Consider the following 22,574-nt stretch of genomic DNA (forward strand, 5'->3'; position numbering starts at 1 on the left):
TCTGACTGATGAACTGACTGACTGAACTGACTGACTGACTGACTGACTGACTGACTGACTGATGACTGACTGACTAATGACTGACTGACTGACTGACTGACTGATGAACTGACTGACGAACTGACTGACTGACTGACTGACTGACTAATGAACTGACTGACTGACTGACTGACAGACTGACTGACTAATGACTGACTGACTGACTGACTGACTGATGAACTGACTGAATGAACTGACTGACTGACTGACTGACTGACTGACTGACTGACTAATGAACTGACTGACTGACTGACTGACTGACTGACTGACTGACTGACTGATGAACTGGACTGACTGATGAACTGACTGACGAACTGACTGACTGACTGACTGACTGACTGACGAACTGACTGACTGACTGACTGACTGACTGACTGACTGACTAATGAACTGACTGACTGACTGACTGACTGACTGACTAATGAACTGACTGACTGACTGACTGACTGACTGACGAATGAACTGACTGACTGACTGACTGACTGACTGACTGATGAACTGACTGACGAACTGACTGACTAATGAACTGACTGACTGACTGACTGACTGAACTGACTGACTGACTGACTGATGAACTGACTGACTGACTGACTGACTGACTGACTGACTAATGAACTGACTGACTGACTGACTGACTGACTGACTGACTGACTGACTGACTGACTGATGACTGACTGACTGACTAATGAACTGACTGATGAACTAACTGACTGACTGACTGACTGACTGACTGACTGACTGATGAACTGACTGAAGAACTGACTGACTGACTGACTGACTGACTGACTGACTGACTAATGAACTGACTGACTGACTGACTGACTGACTGACTGACTGACTGACTGACTAATGAACTGACTGACTGACGAACTGACTGACTGACTGACTGACTGACTGACTGACTGACTGACTGACTAATGAACTGACTGACTGACTGACTGACTGACTGACTGACTGACTGACTGACTCTGACTGACTGACTGACTGACTAATGAACTTGACTGACTGACTGACTGATGATCTGACTGACTGACTGACTTGACTGACTGACTGACTGAACTGACTGACTGACAGACTGACTGACTGACTGACTAATGAACTGACTGACTGAACTGACTGACTGACTGACTGACTGACTGACTGACTAATGAACTGACTGACTGACTGACTGACTGACTGACTGACTGACTAATGAACTGACTGACTGACTGAACTGACTGACTGACTGACTGACTGAATGAACTGACTGATGAACTGACTGACTAATGAACTGACTGACTGACTGACTGTGACTGACTGACTGAATGAACTGACTGACTGACTGACTGACTGACTGACTAATGAACTGACTGACTGACTGACTGACAGACTGACTGACTAATGAACTGACTGACTGACTGACTGATGAACTGACTGATGAACTGACTGACTGACTGACTGACTGACTGACTGACTGACTAATGAACTGACTGACTGACTGACTGACTGACTGACTGATGAACTGACTGACGAACTGACTGACTGACTGACTGACTGACTGACTAATGAACTGACTGACTGACTGACTGACTGACTGACTGACTGACTAATGAACTGACTGACTGACTGACTGACTAATGAACTGACTGACTGACGAACTGACTGACTGACTGACTGACTGACTGACTGACTGACTGACTAATGAACTGACTGACTGACTGACTGACTGACTGATGAACTGACTGACGAACTGACTGACTAATGAACTGACTGACTGACTGATGAACTGACTGACTGACTGACTGACTGACTGACTGACTGACTGATGAACTGACTGACTGACTGACTGACTGACTGACTGACTGACTGACTGATGAACTGACTGACTGACTGACTGACTGACTGACTGACTGACTAATGAACTGACTGACTGACTGACTGACTGACTGACTGACTGACTGACTGACTGACTGACTAATGAACTGACTGACTGACTGACTGACTGACTGACTGACTGATGAACTGACTGACTGACTGACTGACTAATGAACTGACTGATGAACTGACTGACTGACTGACTGACTGACTGACTGACTGACTGATGAACTGACTGAAGAACTGACTGACTGACTGACTGACTGACTGACTGACTGACCAATGAACTGACTGACTGACGAACTGACTGACTGACTGACTGACTGACTGACTGACTGACTGACTAATGAACTGACTGACTGACTGACTGACTGACTGACTGACTGACTGACGAACTGACGAACTGACTAACTGACTGACTGACTGACTGACTAATGAACTGACTGACTGACTGACTGATGAACTGACTGACTGACTGACTGACTGACTGACTAATGAACTGACTGATGAACTGACTGACTGACTGACTGACTGACTGACTGACTAATGAACTGACTGATGAACTGACTGACTGACTGACTGACTGACTGACTGACTGACTGACTGACTAATGAACTGACTGACTGACTGACTGACTGACTGACTGACTGACTGACGAACTGACTGATGAACTGACTGACTGACTGACTGATGAACTGACTGACTGACTGACTGATGAACTGACTGACTGACTGACTGACTGACTGACTGACTAATGAACTGACTGACTGACTGACTGACTGACTGACTGACTGACTGACTGACTGACTGACTGACTGACTGATGAACTGACTGATGAACTGACGAACTGACTAACTGACTGACTGACTGACTGACTGACTGACTGACTGACTGACTGACTGACTAATGAACTGACTGACTGACTGACTGACTGATGAACTGACTGATGAACTGACTGACTGACTGACTGACTGACTGATGAACTGACTGACTGACTGACTGACTGACGAACTGACTGACTGACTGACTGACTGACTGACTGACTGACTGACTGATTGACTGATGAACTGACTGACTGACTGATGAACTGACTGACTGACTGACTGACTGATGAACTGACTGATTGACTGATGAACTGACTGACTGACTGACTGACTGACTAATGAACTGACTGACTGACTGACTGATGAACTGACTGACTGACTGACTGATTGACTGACTGACTGATGAACTGACTGACTGACAGACTGACTGACTGACTAATGAACTGACTGATGAACTGACTGACTGACTGACTGACTGACTGACTGACTGACTGACTAATGAACTGACTGACTGACTGACTGACTGACTGACTGACTGACTGACTAATGAACTGACTGACTGACGAACTGACTGACTGACTGACTGACTAATGAACTGACTGATGAACTGACTGACTAATGAACTGACTGACTGACTGACTGACTGATGAACTGACTGACGAACTGACTGACTGACTGACTGACTAATGAACTGACTGACTGACTGACTGACAGACTGACTGACTAATGAACTGACTGACTGACTGACTGATGAACTGACTGATGAACTGACTGACTGACTGACTGACTGACTGACTAATGAACTGACTGACTGACTGACTGACTGACTGACTGACTGACTGATGAACTGACTGACGAACTGACTGACTGACTGACTGACTGACTGACTGACTGACTGACTGACTGACTAATGAACTGACTGACTGACTGACTGACTGACTGACTAATGAACTGACTGACTGACTGACTGACTGACTGACTGACTAATGAACTGACTGACTGACTGACTGACTGACTAATGAACTGACTGACTGACGAACTGACTGACTGACTGACTGACTGACTGACTGACTGACTAATGAACTGACTGACTGACTGACTGACTGATGAACTGACTGACGAACTGACTGACTAATGAACTGACTGACTGACTGATGAACTGACTGACTGACTGACTGACTGACTGACTGATGAACTGACTGACTGACTGACTGACTGACTGACTGACTGACTGACTGACTGACTGATGAACTGACTGACTGACTGACTGACTGACTGACTGACTAATGAACTGACTGACTGACTGACTGACTGACTGACTGACTGACTAATGAACTGACTGACTGACTGACTGACTGACTGACTGACTGACTGACTGACTGACTGACTGATGAACTGACTGACTGACTGACTGACTGACTAATGAACTGACTGATGAACTGACTGACTGACTGACTGACTGACTGACTGACTGACTGATGAACTGACTGAAGAACTGACTGACTGACTGACTGACTGACTGACTGACTGACTGACTGACTGACTGACCAATGAACTGACTGACTGACGAACTGACTGACTGACTGACTGACTGACTGACTGACTGACTGACTAATGAACTGACTGACTGACTGACTGACTGACTGACTGACTGACTGACTGACGAACTGACGAACTGACTAACTGACTGACTGACTGACTGACTAATGAACTGACTGACTGACTGACTGATGAACTGACTGACTGACTGACTGACTGACTGACTAATGAACTGACTGATGAACTGACTGACTGACTGACTGACTGACTGACTGACTAATGAACTGACTGATGAACTGACTGACTGACTGACTGACTGACTGACTGACTGACTGACTAATGAACTGACTGACTGACTGACTGACTGACTGACTGACTGACGAACTGACTGATGAACTGACTGACTGACTGACTGATGAACTGACTGACTGACTGACTGATGAACTGACTGACTGACTGACTGACTGACTGACTAATGAACTGACTGACTGACTGACTGACTGACTGACTGACTGACTCATGAACTGACTGATGAACTGACGAACTGACTAACTGACTGACTGACTGACTGACTGACTGACTGACTGACTAATGAACTGACTGACTGACTGACTGACTGATGAACTGACTGATGAACTGACTGACTGACTGACTGACTGACTGACTGATGAACTGACTGACTGACTGACTGACGAACTGACTGACTGACTGACTGACTGACTGACTGACTGACTGACTGACTGATGAACTGACTGACTGACTGATGAACTGACTGACTGACTGACTGACTGATGAACTGACTGATTGACTGATGAACTGACTGACTGACTGACTGACGAACTGACTGACTGACTGACTGACTGACTGACTGACTGACTGATGAACTGACTGACTGACTGATGAACTGACTGACTGACTGACTGACTGACTGACTGACTGACTGACTGACTGACTGACTGATGAACTGACTGATTGACTGATGAACTGACTGACTGACTGATGAACTGAATGACTGATGAACTGATTGACCCTTCACAATAAAAGCCCGCTGTGTGAACATGTGAGTGCTGTTACAGTTGGAGAGTTATTGATCAGCAGCAGGCTGTACGTTATAAAGAAGCAATGATTGAAACGAACTGAAGCGAGCTGTTTGTTTACATTTAAAACAGAAAAATCATTTTATTTCTTTGACTCTTCGAATCTCTTTGATGGCACACAAGTACATTTTACACGTTGGACTCTTTCAATCTTTGACTTTGACACACATTTCATTTCATTTCATGTTCTGATGAATTTTTCAAGCTGTGTGAAGCAGTGTTCTGTCATAAAAGTGTACGTTCGCTTTCTGTCGTCCAGAAAACGCAAACATTCGACTGATGATGTCATCAGTCATGTGATAATGTTTAAAATTAAAGAGGCAAAGGGTCATAGCTTGTTGCAAACAGCTGTAGCATCAGCTGGAAACTTTTTTTTATTGATTACTGATCATGGAAATAATTCTAATTTTTCTTTTCATTTTGTTAGATTTTCTCATTCTGTCATGTTAAGATTATTAATTTTAAATAGGACTCAAGGCAGATACAAAGCAGAGAACGAAGGGAGCTGTTCAAACCAAACAGTTTATTAACAATTACAAAAAGCCCCAATACAATAATTTAAATAAGAACAAACACAATCTCCAAACCCAAAAACAGAGAAACACACTGTGGATAATAAACCAAAGTCAACTGAGAGGCTGCAGACGAAAACTAGCACAACGAGATGAGATGAGACAAGCCAAGATAAGACCCCGAGGGGAATTCATGAAATCTTATCTTCATTTATCTCATCTTAAATTTATCGGCAGAGGAGTGAGAAGAGGAAGAAGATGAAGAAGATGAAGAAGAATTTGAAAACGCAGCAGCTCAGCAGCAGCAGTGATGAATCCGCATCGTTTGTGACCATCACTGCTGCTGCTGCTGCACATCATCTCCACCTGGTTTCACTGTTATTCTCATGCTTTTATTTTTTGGTTGTATCGCTGCATCATGTCTGTTTTCTACATCTTATCCTTTGACTCATTAGAAAGAACCTACTGGTGTTGAATGCTTGTTGCACAGTTTCAGAGTAAAGTGAGCTCATTAGTCAGGAAATGTTACATTCTTATAAATGTATACTGACACTGAGGACGATGTTCGTTTTGTCATTATGAGAGCGCCCCCTGCTGTCTGCTCACTGCTCTCAGCACTGTGAGTGATTAAATTGAGAGGATTCTGCTGAAAGGACACAAATTCAAAGGACACAAAGTTGGTGCATTTCAGTCTTTTTATTATCATTCATTGGTCACTAACAGCAGGGTCGGGGGCTCTGTGGGTTGCCTCGGTTGTAGCGGCGTGACGACTGAGCATTTAGTTGGCGGCGAGGATCTGGTCCACCCAGCCACGGAGCTCGGTGACACGAGCATAGACGCCAGGAGTGGAGGTGGAGCAACGGCTGCTTCCCCAGGAGACGATACCAACCAGAGTCCAGGCGTTGTCCTTCTGACACACCAGAGGACCGCCAGAGTCGCCCTGAAAAACAAGAAACAAGGAAATAAACAACCAAGAAGGACGAGGAGGAAAAACAGAAGTCTGATCAACTCAGAAAATTCAACAGAATTTGCAACTAACAGAAGAAATTACAAATTATTCTGAGTGAGACAGGTCAGACAGGTGAGACAGGTCAGACAGGTGAGACAGGTGGACAGGTCAGACAGGTGAGACAGGTCAGACAGGTGTGACAGGTCAGACAGGTAAGGAGGTGGGAACTCACCATGCAGGAAGTGGATCCTGCTCCTCCAGCACAGATCATGACATCAGAGATGTTGCTGCCCCAGTGTTTCTTGCATTGCTGGTTGGACAGCAGGGGGAGGGCGGCCTGCTGCAACAAGCTGGGAGTACTGGGAGCTATGGGAGACACAAAACACTCAAACATGCTTCCTCCTCCCTGTCCAAATGAAACGGATTCTAGCATCTAGTGTAAATCCTTTTAGACCACAAAGACCTCCTCAAAGAGGACAGTGGAGCTCGTCTGAGAAAGTCTCACCGTTGTAGCGGGTCAGACCCCAGCCGGAGGTGACGCAGGTCATTCCGGCAGCGAAGACGTCGGTGGACTCAGCGAGACAGACGGGGGACACGTTGGTGCCCAGGCGGGCGGGGGTGGCCAGTTTGATGAGGCTGATGTCATTGTTGATGGTGCGGGGGTTCCACTGGGGGTGGGTGAACACCTGGGGAGGAGAAGGGGTTGGTGGCGGAGAATGGCGTGTTCTGACAGCTGAGTGGCTGATGGGCGGTTCTTACCTTGGCAGGCTTCAGCACCTGGATGTCTTCATTGGAGCCGTAGCCCTTATTATGTTCTCCAGCGATCACACGGTGGTAGGTCCTGACAGGAAACAGGAAGCGGGGCTTTAAAGGGCCGGGTCACACAAATCACACATCACATAAAGGAATCCTGTTTTGTCTGTTTCTTTAAAACATGAACGTGTTCATCGAACATCGTTCGGTTCAGCTGTAAATGATGTAAACCACTGTAAAAAGGTGGTTTTCGTCTTGTCATCAAATCCCATGAAATTAAATCAGCAGTGAATGCTAACTGCTAACCGCTAACACGTCAGTGTTTGTGTGTCACAGCTGATTGATCTTCTTCCTCTGAGCTCCATGAAAAGTCATCAGTGAGTCTCACTGTTGTTCTTCATCACATGAACACACACACCGTAGTTTATTGAGACTCACACACACACACACACACACACACACACACACACTAAAGAACCACATGTGGATTCATCCGCCACTGAAAATAGTCCCTACAGATCCTGAGAACATGAAACTCTGTATTTGTGAGGAGTCTGTTGCGTCAATGGGCCAATGGGCTTGAACTGACCTGACGTTGCAGTGAGCGGCAGTCACCACCCAGTTCTCATTGATCAGAGATCCTCCACAGAAGTGGAAGCCGTTGGATTGCTGAGAGAAAAACAAACTGAACTCAGTCACAGAAGAAGAAGAAGAAGAACAAGAAGAAGAAGAACAACAACAACAACAACAACAACAACAACAACAACAACAACAACGTCACCATGAGCCATTAGTGTTTGTTGAGGTCAGCTGTCTCACCTGCAGAGACACCTGCCAGGGCCAGGAGTGAGGCACCGCCTCCTCACCGTTGACGATGCGGGCGTAGCCGCTCACCTGGGGGGGGATGGCTGGGGTACCGCAGCCTGACAGGATGACAGGAAACAGACTTTAAAAGACCGCTGTGCTGTTTGAACCTCAACCTTCCTGTTGTCTCGGCTCTGTGGCTGTGCTGCCACTGCGATGCTCTGTGACTCAACATGACTGAACTGCAGACACGTGAAGAAGACGTGAAGAAGACGTGAAGAAGACGTGGATAAAAGCCTCCTGAGCTCATGCTGATCCGTGTGCAGCTTGTTCTGAACGAGCTGTTGAAGCAGCAGTTGTCATGTTGAGTGTTTCAGAGCTCTATCTTCTCCTGAAAGCTAATTATCTGAAAATGAAGCTCAGCTGTTCAAACTGCAGCCTTTGGTGTTATTACTGTCTGACCTGCCTGAACTGAATATGCAGAAAGTTTCATCCAGGAAGAAAAACCTCACGTTGATTATCAGAGTCACAATCTCAAGACGTCACTTTGGGCTCATTTTGTTGATGTTTTCTAGATTCAAATATTCACAAACTGAGTGAATTTGGAACCACAGCTCAGAGCCGCTCATTTCCAAACATCTAAAAATCCATCCAAACTTTGCGTCTCACCGTAGGCGGCGCTGACAAAGGCGAGGCAGGAGACGATCCAGAGGAAGGCCATGGCGATGATGACGATGATGATGATGTGCTGAAGGACCGTGCTGCTGTTTTATCCCTGAGCCCTGCTGGCCCTCAGCCAATCAGAGCCGTTAGAAATTTGTCCAGCTCAGCTGTCAGCTGCTTATCAGACCTGAGGCGACAACAGTGTTCTCAGGAGTCACACGCCCTGACCTCCAGCTCTCTGATTGGCTGAAAAATCGTCTGGATGACTGCTGCACACAGAGAGCAACCAGACCATCCAAAGTGAAGTTTATTTAACTTCACAGATCCCAGATCTGCCAGGGTGTATCCTGATGAAGAGTCAGATGTCAGACATCTTGTGTGCAGACGTGAACGTGAGGCTGCTGAAATGAAGAGAAGCAACACCACGACGCACAGCCAGCGACAGAATTCAGCTCCAGTCAAAGGCGGAGGAAATGTTTCGCACTGAGTTTCGGACCTGGTTCATGATGTAAAGTCACACCAACATGCAGAATGTCTGCAGAATTCTGATGAGAGTATGTTGTTATTGTCTGTGATCTGGGTCATTTTTATCCACCTCCTCTATGGAAGAGTGACGTTTCTGCTGAGCTGTGAGTGACTAAACACTGGGAATCTATGCTGGAGTCACGAGCAGCTGATATTTAGTTAGAAAACACGTGAAATATGTAGTCAGTGAACATTTTACTCGCACAGTATCAACATTTTGTGACCGGAGAAACGGATTCCTCATCATGTAAAAACAGTGTTCAGGACGCCTCACATACATATTTTCTGTTGACTGATAAAATGAATAAGATCGCTGTGAACTATGAAAGTATGAAGACGAGTAAACGTCAAACGTGATCTCTGACAAACGGAGTTGCTTCTGCTTCCTGACAAAGAGTTAAATGAGTCACAGCCAGAAGAACTGAGTGACTTCTCATTCTCTGACAGAAACAAGCCAACAGGTTTTCATGAAGCTTCTTGAAGGCCTTCGTCTTTTGAAACTGTCATGAAAACCTCAAACCTCTCTGCTTTTCTCATGCTTTTAATAATCCTAACTCCATGCTGACATAACTCTTCACACTCTGTCTGATCTGTTTTAGGTTTCAGAGTATTTAGGACCAAAATACCACATTCAGACAGAGAAGACAGGGGACTGATGGAAGGTTAACACTTTAATGGATATTCAAAGAATGTGTAATAGCTGAATCCAGATGAGGCGGAGAATCCAGAGTGACTGAGTCCAGGAAGTGACAGGTCCAGTTTCTTCAGTGAGAGCACACTGGCAGGGCGCAGACGATGACAGGTGAGCGTTTAGCACCTGAGCACAGACACACAAAGAAGGTCAGGAAGGCTAGTCGCAGACTAACCGGCAAAAAGGTGGTGAGCCATCTTCTCGCCTTGGTCGTTACCACGCAGGTAGATGGACGATTCGACAGACACTGGCTGGAAATCAGACAGGGGAGAGACAGACAAGAGACAAAAGGAGGAGGACACACAGGAGCACAGAGGGGGAAAGGAGGAGAGGCTGCAGACCTCCACACGATCAGCTTCAATTCTCACTCTTTGGTTGTTGCTGCTGTCAGATCAGATTCATCCCTGCAGATCCGGTCCTGACAGGAGTCCCTGTCTTTCTTCACGTGATGTGTTTGAATGAATGTAAAGCAGCGTCTGTATGACTGTATTCACTCACTTCTCTCTAATTCATCTCAGCGTGTGCGGTTGGACCATGAAGGCCTGGTTCACTCAGTCTCCACCATCAGCGGATGTTGAAATGTGTCTGCTGCTTGAACTCTGAGCAGCTTTAATCTGAGCTGCTGTTAAGTGCTGATGTCTGAAGCTGCTGACTGTGATGAACCAGCAGAGGGACCCCCTGGTCTTCTGTCCTGGATCAGTCCTCATGGGAACCAGCTTCATGAGAGCGTTTGGTTTGGTTTTTGTGACTGCACTTGCAGATAGATTCAACGTTCTTGACGTTTTCCTGACTGCCGACCTTCATGTCTTAAAGTGATGATGGATGTTGTTTCTCTTCACTTATTTGAGTGGTTCTTGTCATAATATGGATCATTACTGTAGCTGAACGTGCTGTTGACTAAATACCAACACCACCTCTGCACAACACAACTGATGCTTTCAAACGCATCAAGGAGGACAGAAATTCCACCAATGAACTTCTGAAGAGTCACATCTGTTACCTGAGAATCGTTCCAGGTGACAACGCCATGAAACTGCTGAGAGAACGACAACAGAGAACGAAGCTGCCATCAAGGCGAACAGTGACGACTGTTCACACATTTCTGTGTACTACACACACACACACACACACACACACACACACACACACACACACACACACACACACACACACACACAATGTGTTTATATCACTTGTGGGGACATTACATAGACTTACATTCATTTCCTGGAGCCTTACTCTAACCCTAACCACTACCTGCCTGTTCCTAACCCTGTACCTGACCTCACCTTACCTAACCCGTAACCCTGTCCTCAGTCTGCACCCTAAAATTTAAGGATTTACATTAAGGGGACCTGCATTTTGTCCCCATAAGGGAGGTCAGTCCCCACAATGTGACTGTGTAAACAGATTTTTGTCCCCACAACATGATAAATACCTGGTCACACACACACACACACATACAGATGTATGTAGAGGCAGCACATACCGTCCAGTCAGCAGCTGCGTTAATGTGTGACATGGTGTCGACACACTGATAACACACTCTGCACAGTCAGCAAACTGTCTGAATGCTGAAATGTGGGATGATTTATGGAAATCCGATTTTGGTCCCAAAATTGACGTTTAGATCAGGTTACAATGTCAAATATGAAAAGACACATTATGTTTTGTATATACATATCTTATGTCTTACAAAATGATCAGATCGTGCCCACTGTAATTTCTGTAATTCAGTGTTCTCGGAATCAGCCAAATGCTTTTAAGGTCTGTTTTTTCATTACTTTTAGGGACCAAAATCATTTCAAGTGTGGTGATAGTTTAGGCTGAGATCAGTCTTTACATGATGTCCTGCTGTGTAAATCCAATCTGCTTGGTTTATCAACATAGGAGCTCTGCTAACATGTCTCCGTGGATTCTGAGTGCTTCAGTTTTGTAACTACAGTAGCTTCAGGAACACAGACCTGAACTGTCGAACAGCTGAAACCGTTCATGAAGCCACAATGAGGAAACATTCCTCTTTCAGAATGACAACAGTCATTCAGTTCAAACACTGACAGTGATGTGAAAAGAAGAGGTGATGCAGCGAATGAGAGCGAGACATCATGAGCCTGATTAACTTCATTCAAACGTGTTGCTGCATGAGATTCTAAATGAGGATATCATCCTCTAATTAAATATGGAGTTCCAGTGTTTTGCAAGTCATCACATTCTGTTTCTACTTACATTTTACACAGTGTCAAAACTTTTTTGGAAACAGGGTTGTAGAAATATAGCAGTTTGAAGTTTAATAACCAGGTTCAGGAACACATTCCACCTCCAAACAAGTATGTAAGCTCATCTGTGTCATTCATTTCCCCTTCGACTGTCTTTGCACAACACGTGACAAACAAGCATTAGAGCCAATCGCTGACCTTACACCGCGGACCAGGAGCTCAGTTTCAGCCCTTGAAGATCAGCGGACTCCCAAAATGCTCTACATCTCCTACCATCAATCTCCGCAAGTGCAATCGGTTGCGCTCATCAAACCATATTTCCAGACACTCTCAGGCTTTGACCTCCGACAACTCCAGAAACTCCAGACTAACATCCCGTCCTCGGCTCTAAAAGACTCTCTGACCCACACAAGGTCCAGTCAACAGACGAAACCACCGCGATGTGCATTCGAAGGTAACTTACGTGAAGGATTAGACTGTCGGGGGACATCCAAAGATACAGCGAGCTCCTCTGTCCTTCTGTCCCTCTCCATCCGCACGCTCTCATGTCCTACCACGGCGTGTTACTAACTGAGCTCCTTCCCCGGAGTCTCTGTGCCTTGTCGTCTTGCAGGTTCCCATGGACAGTGGCTGAATCTGGATTGTGGATTTCAGCTGCGTCTCCTGCCTTGGCCCTGCCTGACATCCACTGCAACTGCTACTGCTGTTATTACATCCACTGTCACTGTTACTGTGACTGTCTGTCTGTCTGTCTGTCTGTCTGTCTGTCTGTCTGTCTGTCTGTCTGTCTGTCTGTCTGTCTGTCTGTCTGTCTCTCTTGCACTTCCTCTCTCACCCACCCGGTGGAGGCAGATGGCCGCCCACCCAGAGTCTGGTTCTGCTCGAGGTTTCTGCCTGTTAAAAGGAAGTTTTTCCTCGCTGCTGTCTCTAAGTGCTGCTCGTGGGGGAATTGTTGGTCCTCTGTAGATAAAGAGTTTGGTCTGTAGCAGCTCTGTATGGAAAGTGTCCTGAGACAACTTCTGTTGTGATTTGGCGCTATACAAATAAAATTGAAATTGAAAATGAAGAATGATGTCCGACGGTGTACTCATCCCCTCACCTATATAACAAAGTTTTCAACCCAGTGACGGAGCAAATACGAGCATGTGGAGCACTTCTGGGTTCCCGGCGCCACGTCCATGCCAACACTGATGACATCGTGGCGCATCTTGCAGCCGAAGAAGCCGAGCCTTCCACATCAGCCCTCTGAGGGCCAGGTTGTATCAAATTTTACCCCCCCGCCTTTTCTTCCCAAACTTCACAATCAACCTGAGCACATGCACCCCTCCTGCCCAGCACCCTTCGCTCTTCGCCTCCCTCTACCTTTCACATCCCATCTTCCTCGGCCACCTCACCTCCTCCTACCTCTATATCTGTTAAGATCCTAGCTTCCTGTCTCTCCGCTTGTGTCTCCTCTCCCTTTTTCCCCTGTGGGTGCTTTTCATTACGTTGAATTGTGCCTCCTCGTCTCCTCTCTCCTTTGTCGACCCGGAAGTCGTTTCCCCTCCGCCATGATGAAGGATCTTCCAATTGCTTAAATGCACCTGAAGGAGACGAGGAGCGAGGGAGAGGAGGCTTCTGAAGGAGATCAGAGTGAGGATACACCGGTGTATCCTACGCCGAAGTCTTTATTATTTAAGGGGCGTGTCGTATGTGGCGCACGTTTGAATCATGGCGGGAGCAGGTCTTCACAAATGTCATCCTGATTCTTGTTTCAACTGTGTCCTTTTAACAATTGTATCTGTCACCAAGAAATTAATGAAAATTCTTGGTATATTACGTTTTTTTAAAGCGAGGCTACAAGGCTGTTGGTTTAATCTACCGCACAGCCGTCCTCTGTTACGCCTCTAACGGCATTTAATTGAAACCTCATCAATAGCAATCAGGAGTAGAACAGTGTGACTGCAGATCTGACCATAATATCACGTTTTACAGCTTTTACAGCTGTGCAAACGTCATCAGTAAGTGACGTCGCTTCGGACTGACGCTGCGGAGCGAGGATTTTTCATTTCGGAGTTTCGTCTCCTCCGTCCTCACGTCCCTTCCTCGCATCCCTCTTTCATGTCCTCGCTGGGCGGAGCTAAGACGCGAGGAGAGGAAGCGAGTGGAGGAGACGAGGAGACCAATTTATGGAATGAAAAGCACCCTTTGTGTGTGTCTGTCTGTCACCCCTGTCCCCGCGGCTGGGCATCCCTGTACCTGCAGCTGGCTCCGCCTCCAGGTGTTCACCTGGAGCACATGTCTTCATTGTTTGGAGTATTTAAAGAGCTGACAGTCTTCTCCCAGTCGCCGGATTATTCTCTCGTCCTCCCATGAGTGTGTTCGGTCTACTGGTTGTAAGTACTACGTCTCTTGTTCCATCTCATTTCAGAGAAAGTGTTTTGTGTTCTTCAGTCTACATTCCAGCCACTTATTGTGTGCTGTGTTTTTTGTTCTTTCAGTGTCTCCTGCCGCTTCCACGCGTGCCTCATACCCGCTTCGTCGGAGCTCCTTGAGTTTTCCTCCACTCTTTTTGAGTGCGTCTTTTGTTTGTTTCCATTTCCGCTTGGTGAGCGTGTTTTGTCTTCTCGTTTTGCTAATAAATTAGTTCTTGATTCATTTAAGTCCTGTCTCCGGGTCTGCATTACTGGGTCCAGTTAGTTTTTGGCTTACCAGCCTAACAATATCGGTCAGCACAGCCACTCAGGCTGCTCCCTCAATAGTGATACACAGTGGTGCCTTCAGCCAAACCTCAAAAAACTCTGACAGCTTGCCATCCAAACATTTCTTATAATTCATTTTCTTCTCGTCTATAAACACAAATGCTACGTTCATGTTTATACTTACACCATACTACTCTATACTCTAGTATAGAGAAGTATGAGTACAGAGTACAGTGCAATAGTACAAGACACTGTACTTAATTATCTATACCTTACCACATGCAGTTTTAAATTTTTCCATTAGCAATATTATTTTTATACCCCCTTTTTGCATGGAATGGACATACACATAGTTGATATTTTATTTCATATCTCTTTCCTCTTTATGATCTGTTATTAAATCTGTATCATTAATAATTGTATAATCGGGGGAGGAAAAGAATCTGCCGTCTGTCAGCAATATACATTTCAATTATCCTTTGCATTGAGTTTTAGCTCCCTAACCCTAACCCTAACCCTCCTCAGCTCATCTTTGTCCCCCGACCTATAGACCCTCTTCCTTTCGTTCAGTAGGGCTTTCAGCTCCGGGGACACTCGGGGTTTGTTGTTTGAGAAACACTCTACCTTCTTTGTAGGCACAGTGTTTTTCACACAGAAATTAATGTAGTCCGCAATGCAGGTTGTTTACCTGTCAATGTCCTCCCCGTGTGGACTGCACAACAGATTCCAGTCAGTGGTCTCAAAGCAGTCCCTCAGTACCATGCTGGACTCCTCTGACCATTTTCTCACATGCCTCATTGTTGGTGGTTGTTTATTCACCAAAGGTATGTATGCAGGGAGCAGATGAACCAGGTTGTGATTGGAACAGCCCATCGGGGGAGGGGTAAAGAACTGTAAGAATTCTTAGTGTTTGCATTCAGCAAGTCCACTGTTCTATTGTCTCTGGTGAGGCATTTAACACATTGGGTGAAGGTGGGGAGAGTGGAGGACAAGGAAGCGTGAAAGTGTGATGAGGTCATCAGAGATGAGGAGGAGGCCTGGATCTGCAGTTGTGAGACCACAGTGTGTAGGAGCTCACATGCTGCTGCAGCATCGGCCGAAGGGGGATGTACGCAGTTATTGCGATGACATGTGAGAACTTCCTCAGGAGATAATATGACCGAAGGCTAACAGCTTACAGCTCAATGTCTCTAGTGCAGTCCTGCTTTTACCCTGATGTGACCTGGGTTACTCCATCTGTTGGTAACAAACATCGCTATGACCCCACCTTTCTTCTTACCGCTCTCCTTTGCTCTCCCGTCTGCTTTCAGCAGTTGCCTGTGAATTTTCTCATTCATCAGGTCATTGTAAGCTTCAGGGCATTCAATCGTTTGCAACTGGACTTTGTCAGTTTGTCTTGGAAGACGTTTCGTCTCATCCGAGCAGGCTGCATCAGTTCATGCGCACCAGATGAGATAGGACAGCTCTAGTCCAATGAAATGGTGTTAGGTTCAAGTATTTATCCTCTGAGTGAGGCCAACCCCCAAAACCAAGGATGGTATCACTCTATTGTGAGGCAAACGACCCCCCGTTAAGGCGGGCAGGGTGCGACCCTTGGGTGTCAGCAACAGTCGTCTGCCTCGTTAGTGTCCCATTCTCATCATTGGGGGGCTCCTTGAGCCATGTGTGAATGGCTTTGTGTTTATTTTCAGAGGCTAAATTTTTGAATCTCTTTGGCAGAGATGAAAGGACGGCATTGTATGTGGGAGATAGGTGGTGTCTCAGACCCCCCCTCTGTTCAGAGATGGCTTTTCAACCTTGACATGGATGGCTTCTCCCACTCCTCTTTCAAACCATCTGTCTTCTCTGTCCAGAATATGCACATTTTTATCCTCAAAGGAGTGTGCTTCCTCCTTGAGGTGCAGGTAAACAGCTGAGTCTGGACCTGAAGAGTTAGCTCTTCTGTGTTGTGCCATGCGTCTGCTCAGCGGCTGTTTCTTTCCCCAGTATATAAGTCTGTGCATTCCTCACTGTTAGCTTTGAAGCTCGGTTCTTTATTGGAAGCTCAAGAACCGTCCGGAGAAGTCTTCAGTTCACAGTCAAAGTATTTATTGTAGGTCACAGGTAAAGCAATGCAACGCTGGTCTCAGACTGAGCTCCCTCAGGATCTCAGCCAGAATGAGCCCCGTTCACAGACAATAGTTCACATTTAAGGAGTTGGGATTGACGAGCCCAGTACATTAATCAGTTCAGGACATTCTAGACATCTTCAAGTACTAGCCTCTAAACATGTGATAAGTAATCCATATGTGTGTCTGTGTGTTGTGTCCGGCGTGAGGATAATATTACATATCCATGGACATCTTGTTTGCCACTACTGATTGTCTCTGGGGACATGATATTTATGACTCAGGGCTAAGAGTCAGGCCTTCTATCACAGGGACAAGATGTTTTTGTATGCCAGAGTACAAAACAAGATGTTAGAGTGTTAAACAAGATGTTCCCCGTAACACACTGGACTGCAGACACCAGATTGTTCTTCTGAGTATGAGGGGTCTGGTCTTTGGGGTGCACCAGCCTTTGTCTGAGAGTGTTCCCAGGTTTGAAATGTACCGGGATGTTGTGTTTGTTAAAGATTCGCCTGAGTTTCTCTGATACACCAGACACATATGGAATGACAATGTTATGCCGTCTGTGTCTCTTTTCTTCCTCTGTCACCCTGTTCTTTCTGGAAGCGGCTGAACTTTTCACAAAGACCAGCTGGGATAACCACAGGTTTTGAGGGCATCCCTCAGGTGTTTGTGTTCCTTGTCTCTGGCTTCTCCAGCGTAACATGTAAGTCCGACGCGATCTCTGTTAGCCACGTTTCAGTGAAACACATGATGCTACTGTCCTTTAAATTGGTCCTTTAAAGTGATCTCATGTGTGCTCATCCCATGATCTTTATTGCACTTGTATGATCTGGAACGAGTGTCCTTCCTAGCCTGGAGTTGTAAGATAACATGACTGGAGAGAGAATGTTTTGATAACAGAAGGCCAGCTAACACTTTTCTCCTCTCTTGTCTGTAAGTGATGTCTGGTGCATTTAAATTAGTGCTGTCAAAAATATCGCGTTATTAACGCTTTAACGCAAATCAATTTTAACAGCATCATTTTGTTTATCGCAAGATTAACGCTCTTTGTGACCTAGTGAACTTGTAGTTTTTTTCACTGCTAGTAACATAAGAGAAACTACAGGATCCGATTGTAAACCGGAAACAAAACAATAGGAATGCCCCACGCACGTTTGGTCTCGCCTGCTCGCTAGCTGGGTGTGTCTCTACACCTGGCCAGCTCCCCCTTCACAGGAGTGCACCTGATGCGCATGAGGCTGATTAGGCACAGGTTAAAAGGGGAGAGCTCCTACCTGTTGCCTTATTGTTCCTGAATCTTGATTCCTGTCTCCTGGTGTGTTACATGACTTTGCCTGCCTGCCGTGTCAGCAGGTGCCTTGCTTCTGACCTGTTGCAATGAAGCTCCCTTAGTTTTTCCTCCACTCCTTTTGAGTGCACCTTTTGTTGTTCATTATTTATTGTAAATAAATTGTGTTCTTATTATAACTACCTCTCTGGTCTGCATCTTTGGGTCCAACCAAAAACATCTGGCATAAACCGTAACACTTACACTTTAAACTTGATGCAACAGGTTTTGATATTCTAAAGGTTCCTGTGGCAAAAACAGACGCCCATAGTTGGTGCTTCATTCACTGACATGACCGACGAACGGCTCCGCAGGTCGCCAGATGTAACATGTTCCCTCAGCTGCTCATGGAGAACATTTTGAAGAAAAGAAATGGTGGAGCTTTTTACAGCCAATTTAAATCTGAAACTGTCAAAAGAACCTCCTACTCAACCACCTTTGGAAATCGAGTAAGACATTTTCCCATATCAGTGAACTTGAATTAATGCTTTTTACTTCAACATTACTTAAACACAGAAGTGTAGAAATAAAAAGGCAGATCCCAAATAAATTCTTTATAACTTACTTAGAAAAAAAGAGCATTATCAGATAAAATGGTTATCAAGGTGAAGCTGAGAGGCTTCAGGGAAATGGTTCAAGTGCAGACAATATGTTGGTGGAATGCTCTGCAGGTCCCAGCGACACTTTGTCACGTTCTGGATGATCAGATGCTGGAAGCCAGCACATCTGGGAACTCAGGTTTCTTCTGGTGTTTTGAGTTGAGAGAAAGCAAAACGCTGTCATATGATTTCTGATTAGATTAGATTCAACTTTATTAGAATAAGAGAAAAAATTATTTGTTATTCCATATTCTTTGGTATTTCACCTTTGTGACCATCACTGCTGCTGCTGCTGCTGCACATCATCTCCACCTGGTTTCACTGTTATTCTCATGCTTTTTGGTTGTATCGCTGCATCATGTCTGTTTTCTACATCTTATCCTTTGACTCATTAGAAAGAACCTACTGGTGTTGAATGCTTGTTGCACAGTTTCAGAGTAAAGTGAGCTCATTAGTCAGGAAATGTTACATTCTTATAAATGTATACTGACACTGAGGACGATGTTCGTTTTGTCATTATGAGAGCGCCCCCTGCTGTCTGCTCACTGCTCTCAGCACTGTGAGTGATTAAATTGAGAGGATTCTGCTGAAAGGACACAAATTCAAAGGACACAAAGTTGGTGCATTTCAGTCTTTTTATTATCATTCATTGGTCACTAACAGCAGGGTCGGGGGCTCTGTGGGTTGCCTCGGTTGTAGCGGCGTGACGACTGAGCATTTAGTTGGCGGCGAGGATCTGGTCCACCCAGCCACGGAGCTCGGTGACACGAGCATAGACGCCAGGAGTGGAGGTGGAGCAACGGCTGCTTCCCCAGGAGACGATACCAACCAGAGTCCAGGCGTTGTCCTTCTGACACACCAGAGGACCGCCAGAGTCGCCCTGAAAAACAAGAAACAAGGAAATAAACAACCAAGAAGGACGAGGAGGAAAAACAGAAGTCTGATCAACTCAGAAAATTCAACAGAATTTGCAACTAACAGAAGAAATTACAAATTATTCTGAGTGAGACAGGTCAGACAGGTGAGACAGGTCAGACAGGTGAGACAGGTGGACAGGTCAGACAGGTGAGACAGGTCAGACAGGTGTGACAGGTCAGACAGGTAAGGAGGTGGGAACTCACCATGCAGGAAGTGGATCCTGCTCCTCCAGCACAGATCATGACATCAGAGATGTTGCTGCCCCAGTGTTTCTTGCATTGCTGGTTGGACAGCAGGGGGAGGGCGGCCTGCTGCAACAAGCTGGGAGTACTGGGAGCTATGGGAGACACAAAACACTCAAACATGCTTCCTCCTCCCTGTCCAAATGAAACGGATTCTAGCATCTAGTGTAAATCCTTTTAGACCACAAAGACCTCCTCAAAGAGGACAGTGGAGCTCGTCTGAGAAAGTCTCACCGTTGTAGCGGGTCAGACCCCAGCCGGAGGTGACGCAGGTCATTCCGGCAGCGAAGACGTCGGTGGACTCAGCGAGACAGACGGGGGACACGTTGGTGCCCAGGCGGGCGGGGGTGGCCAGTTTGATGAGGCTGATGTCATTGTTGATGGTGCGGGGGTTCCACTGGGGGTGGGTGAACACCTGGGGAGGAGAAGGGGTTGGTGGCGGAGAATGGCGTGTTCTGACAGCTGAGTGGCTGATGGGCGGTTCTTACCTTGGCAGGCTTCAGCACCTGGATGTCTTCATTGGAGCCGTAGCCCTTATTATGTTCTCCAGCGATCACACGGTGGTAGGTCCTGACAGGAAACAGGAAGCGGGGCTTTAAAGGGCCGGGTCACACAAATCACACATCACATAAAGGAATCCTGTTTTGTCTGTTTCTTTAAAACATGAACGTGTTCATCGAACATCGTTCGGTTCAGCTGTAAATGATGTAAACCACTGTAAAAAGGTGGTTTTCGTCTTGTCATCAAATCCCATGAAATTAAATCAGCAGTGAATGCTAACTGCTAACCGCTAACACGTCAGTGTTTGTGTGTCACAGCTGATTGATCTTCTTCCTCTGAGCTCCATGAAAAGTCATCAGTGAGTCTCACTGTTGTTCTTCATCACATGAACACACACACCGTAGTTTATTGAGACTCACACACACACACACACACACACACACACACACACACACACACACACACACACACACTAAAGAACCACATGTGGATTCATCCGCCACTGAAAATAGTCCCTACAGATCCTGAGAACATGAAACTCTGTATTTGTGAGGAGTCTGTTGCGTCAATGGGCCAATGGGCTTGAACTGACCTGACGTTGCAGTGAGCGGCAGTCACCACCCAGTTCTCATTGATCAGAGATCCTCCACAGAAGTGGAAGCCGTTGGATTGCTGAGAGAAAAACAAACTGAACTCAGTCACAGAAGAAGAAGAAGAAGAACAAGAAGAAGAAGAAGAACAACAACAACAACAACAACAACAACAACAACAACAACAACGTCACCATGAGCCATTAGTGTTTGTTGAGGTCAGCTGTCTCACCTGCAGAGACACCTGCCAGGGCCAGGAGTGAGGCACCGCCTCCTCACCGTTGACGATGCGGGCGTAGCCGCTCACCTGGGGGGGGATGGCTGGGGTACCGCAGCCTGACAGGATGACAGGAAACAGACTTTAAAAGACCGCTGTGCTGTTTGAACCTCAACCTTCCTGTTGTCTCGGCTCTGTGGCTGTGCTGCCACTGCGATGCTCTGTGACTCAACATGACTGAACTGCAGACACGTGAAGAAGACGTGAAGAAGACGTGAAGAAGACGTGGATAAAAGCCTCCTGAGCTCATGCTGATCCGTGTGCAGCTTGTTCTGAACGAGCTGTTGAAGCAGCAGTTGTCATGTTGAGTGTTTCAGAGCTCTATCTTCTCCTGAAAGCTAATTATCTGAAAATGAAGCTCAGCTGTTCAAACTGCAGCCTTTGGTGTTATTACTGTCTGACCTGCCTGAACTGAATATGCAGAAAGTTTCATCCAGGAAGAAAAACCTCACGTTGATTATCAGAGTCACAATCTCAAGACGTCACTTTGGGCTCATTTTGTTGATGTTTTCTAGATTCAAATATTCACAAACTGAGTGAATTTGGAACCACAGCTCAGAGCCGCTCATTTCCAAACATCTAAAAATCCATCCAAACTTTGCGTCTCACCGTAGGCGGCGCTGACAAAGGCGAGGCAGGAGACGATCCAGAGGAAGGCCATGGCGATGATGACGATGATGATGATGTGCTGAAGGACCGTGCTGCTGTTTTATCCCTGAGCCCTGCTGGCCCTCAGCCAATCAGAGCCGTTAGAAATTTGTCCAGCTCAGCTGTCAGCTGCTTATCAGACCTGAGGCGACAACAGTGTTCTCAGGAGTCACACGCCCTGACCTCCAGCTCTCTGATTGGCTGAAAAATCGTC

General features: G+C 46.1%; 3 protein-coding genes across 3 annotated transcripts in view; all 3 read right to left on the minus strand.

The window, feature by feature from the left end:
- The window catches only part of zdhhc1 (zinc finger DHHC-type containing 1), a 223,812-nt gene that overhangs the window by 105,479 nt on the left and 95,759 nt on the right, over positions 1 to 22,574 (minus strand). The gene's annotated exons all lie outside the window — the stretch shown is intronic.
- LOC139330185 (chymotrypsin B-like) lies at positions 6,644 to 9,092 on the minus strand. Its single transcript, XM_070960951.1, has 7 exons — positions 9,041 to 9,092; positions 8,387 to 8,490; positions 8,157 to 8,236; positions 7,574 to 7,655; positions 7,320 to 7,500; positions 7,047 to 7,180; positions 6,644 to 6,805 (listed from the first exon to the last, which is right to left on the minus strand). The coding sequence occupies exons 1-7, from the start codon at positions 9,090 to 9,092 to the stop codon at positions 6,644 to 6,646; spliced, it is 795 nt and encodes a 264-aa protein (XP_070817052.1).
- Positions 19,903 to 22,373, minus strand: LOC139330218 (chymotrypsin B-like). Its single transcript, XM_070960999.1, has 7 exons — positions 22,322 to 22,373; positions 21,668 to 21,771; positions 21,438 to 21,517; positions 20,833 to 20,914; positions 20,579 to 20,759; positions 20,306 to 20,439; positions 19,903 to 20,064 (listed from the first exon to the last, which is right to left on the minus strand). The coding sequence occupies exons 1-7, from the start codon at positions 22,371 to 22,373 to the stop codon at positions 19,903 to 19,905; spliced, it is 795 nt and encodes a 264-aa protein (XP_070817100.1).

This window comes from Chaetodon trifascialis, chromosome 1, assembly GCF_039877785.1.
Source record: "Chaetodon trifascialis isolate fChaTrf1 chromosome 1, fChaTrf1.hap1, whole genome shotgun sequence".
Classification (NCBI taxonomy): Eukaryota; Metazoa; Chordata; class Actinopteri; order Chaetodontiformes; family Chaetodontidae; genus Chaetodon; species Chaetodon trifascialis.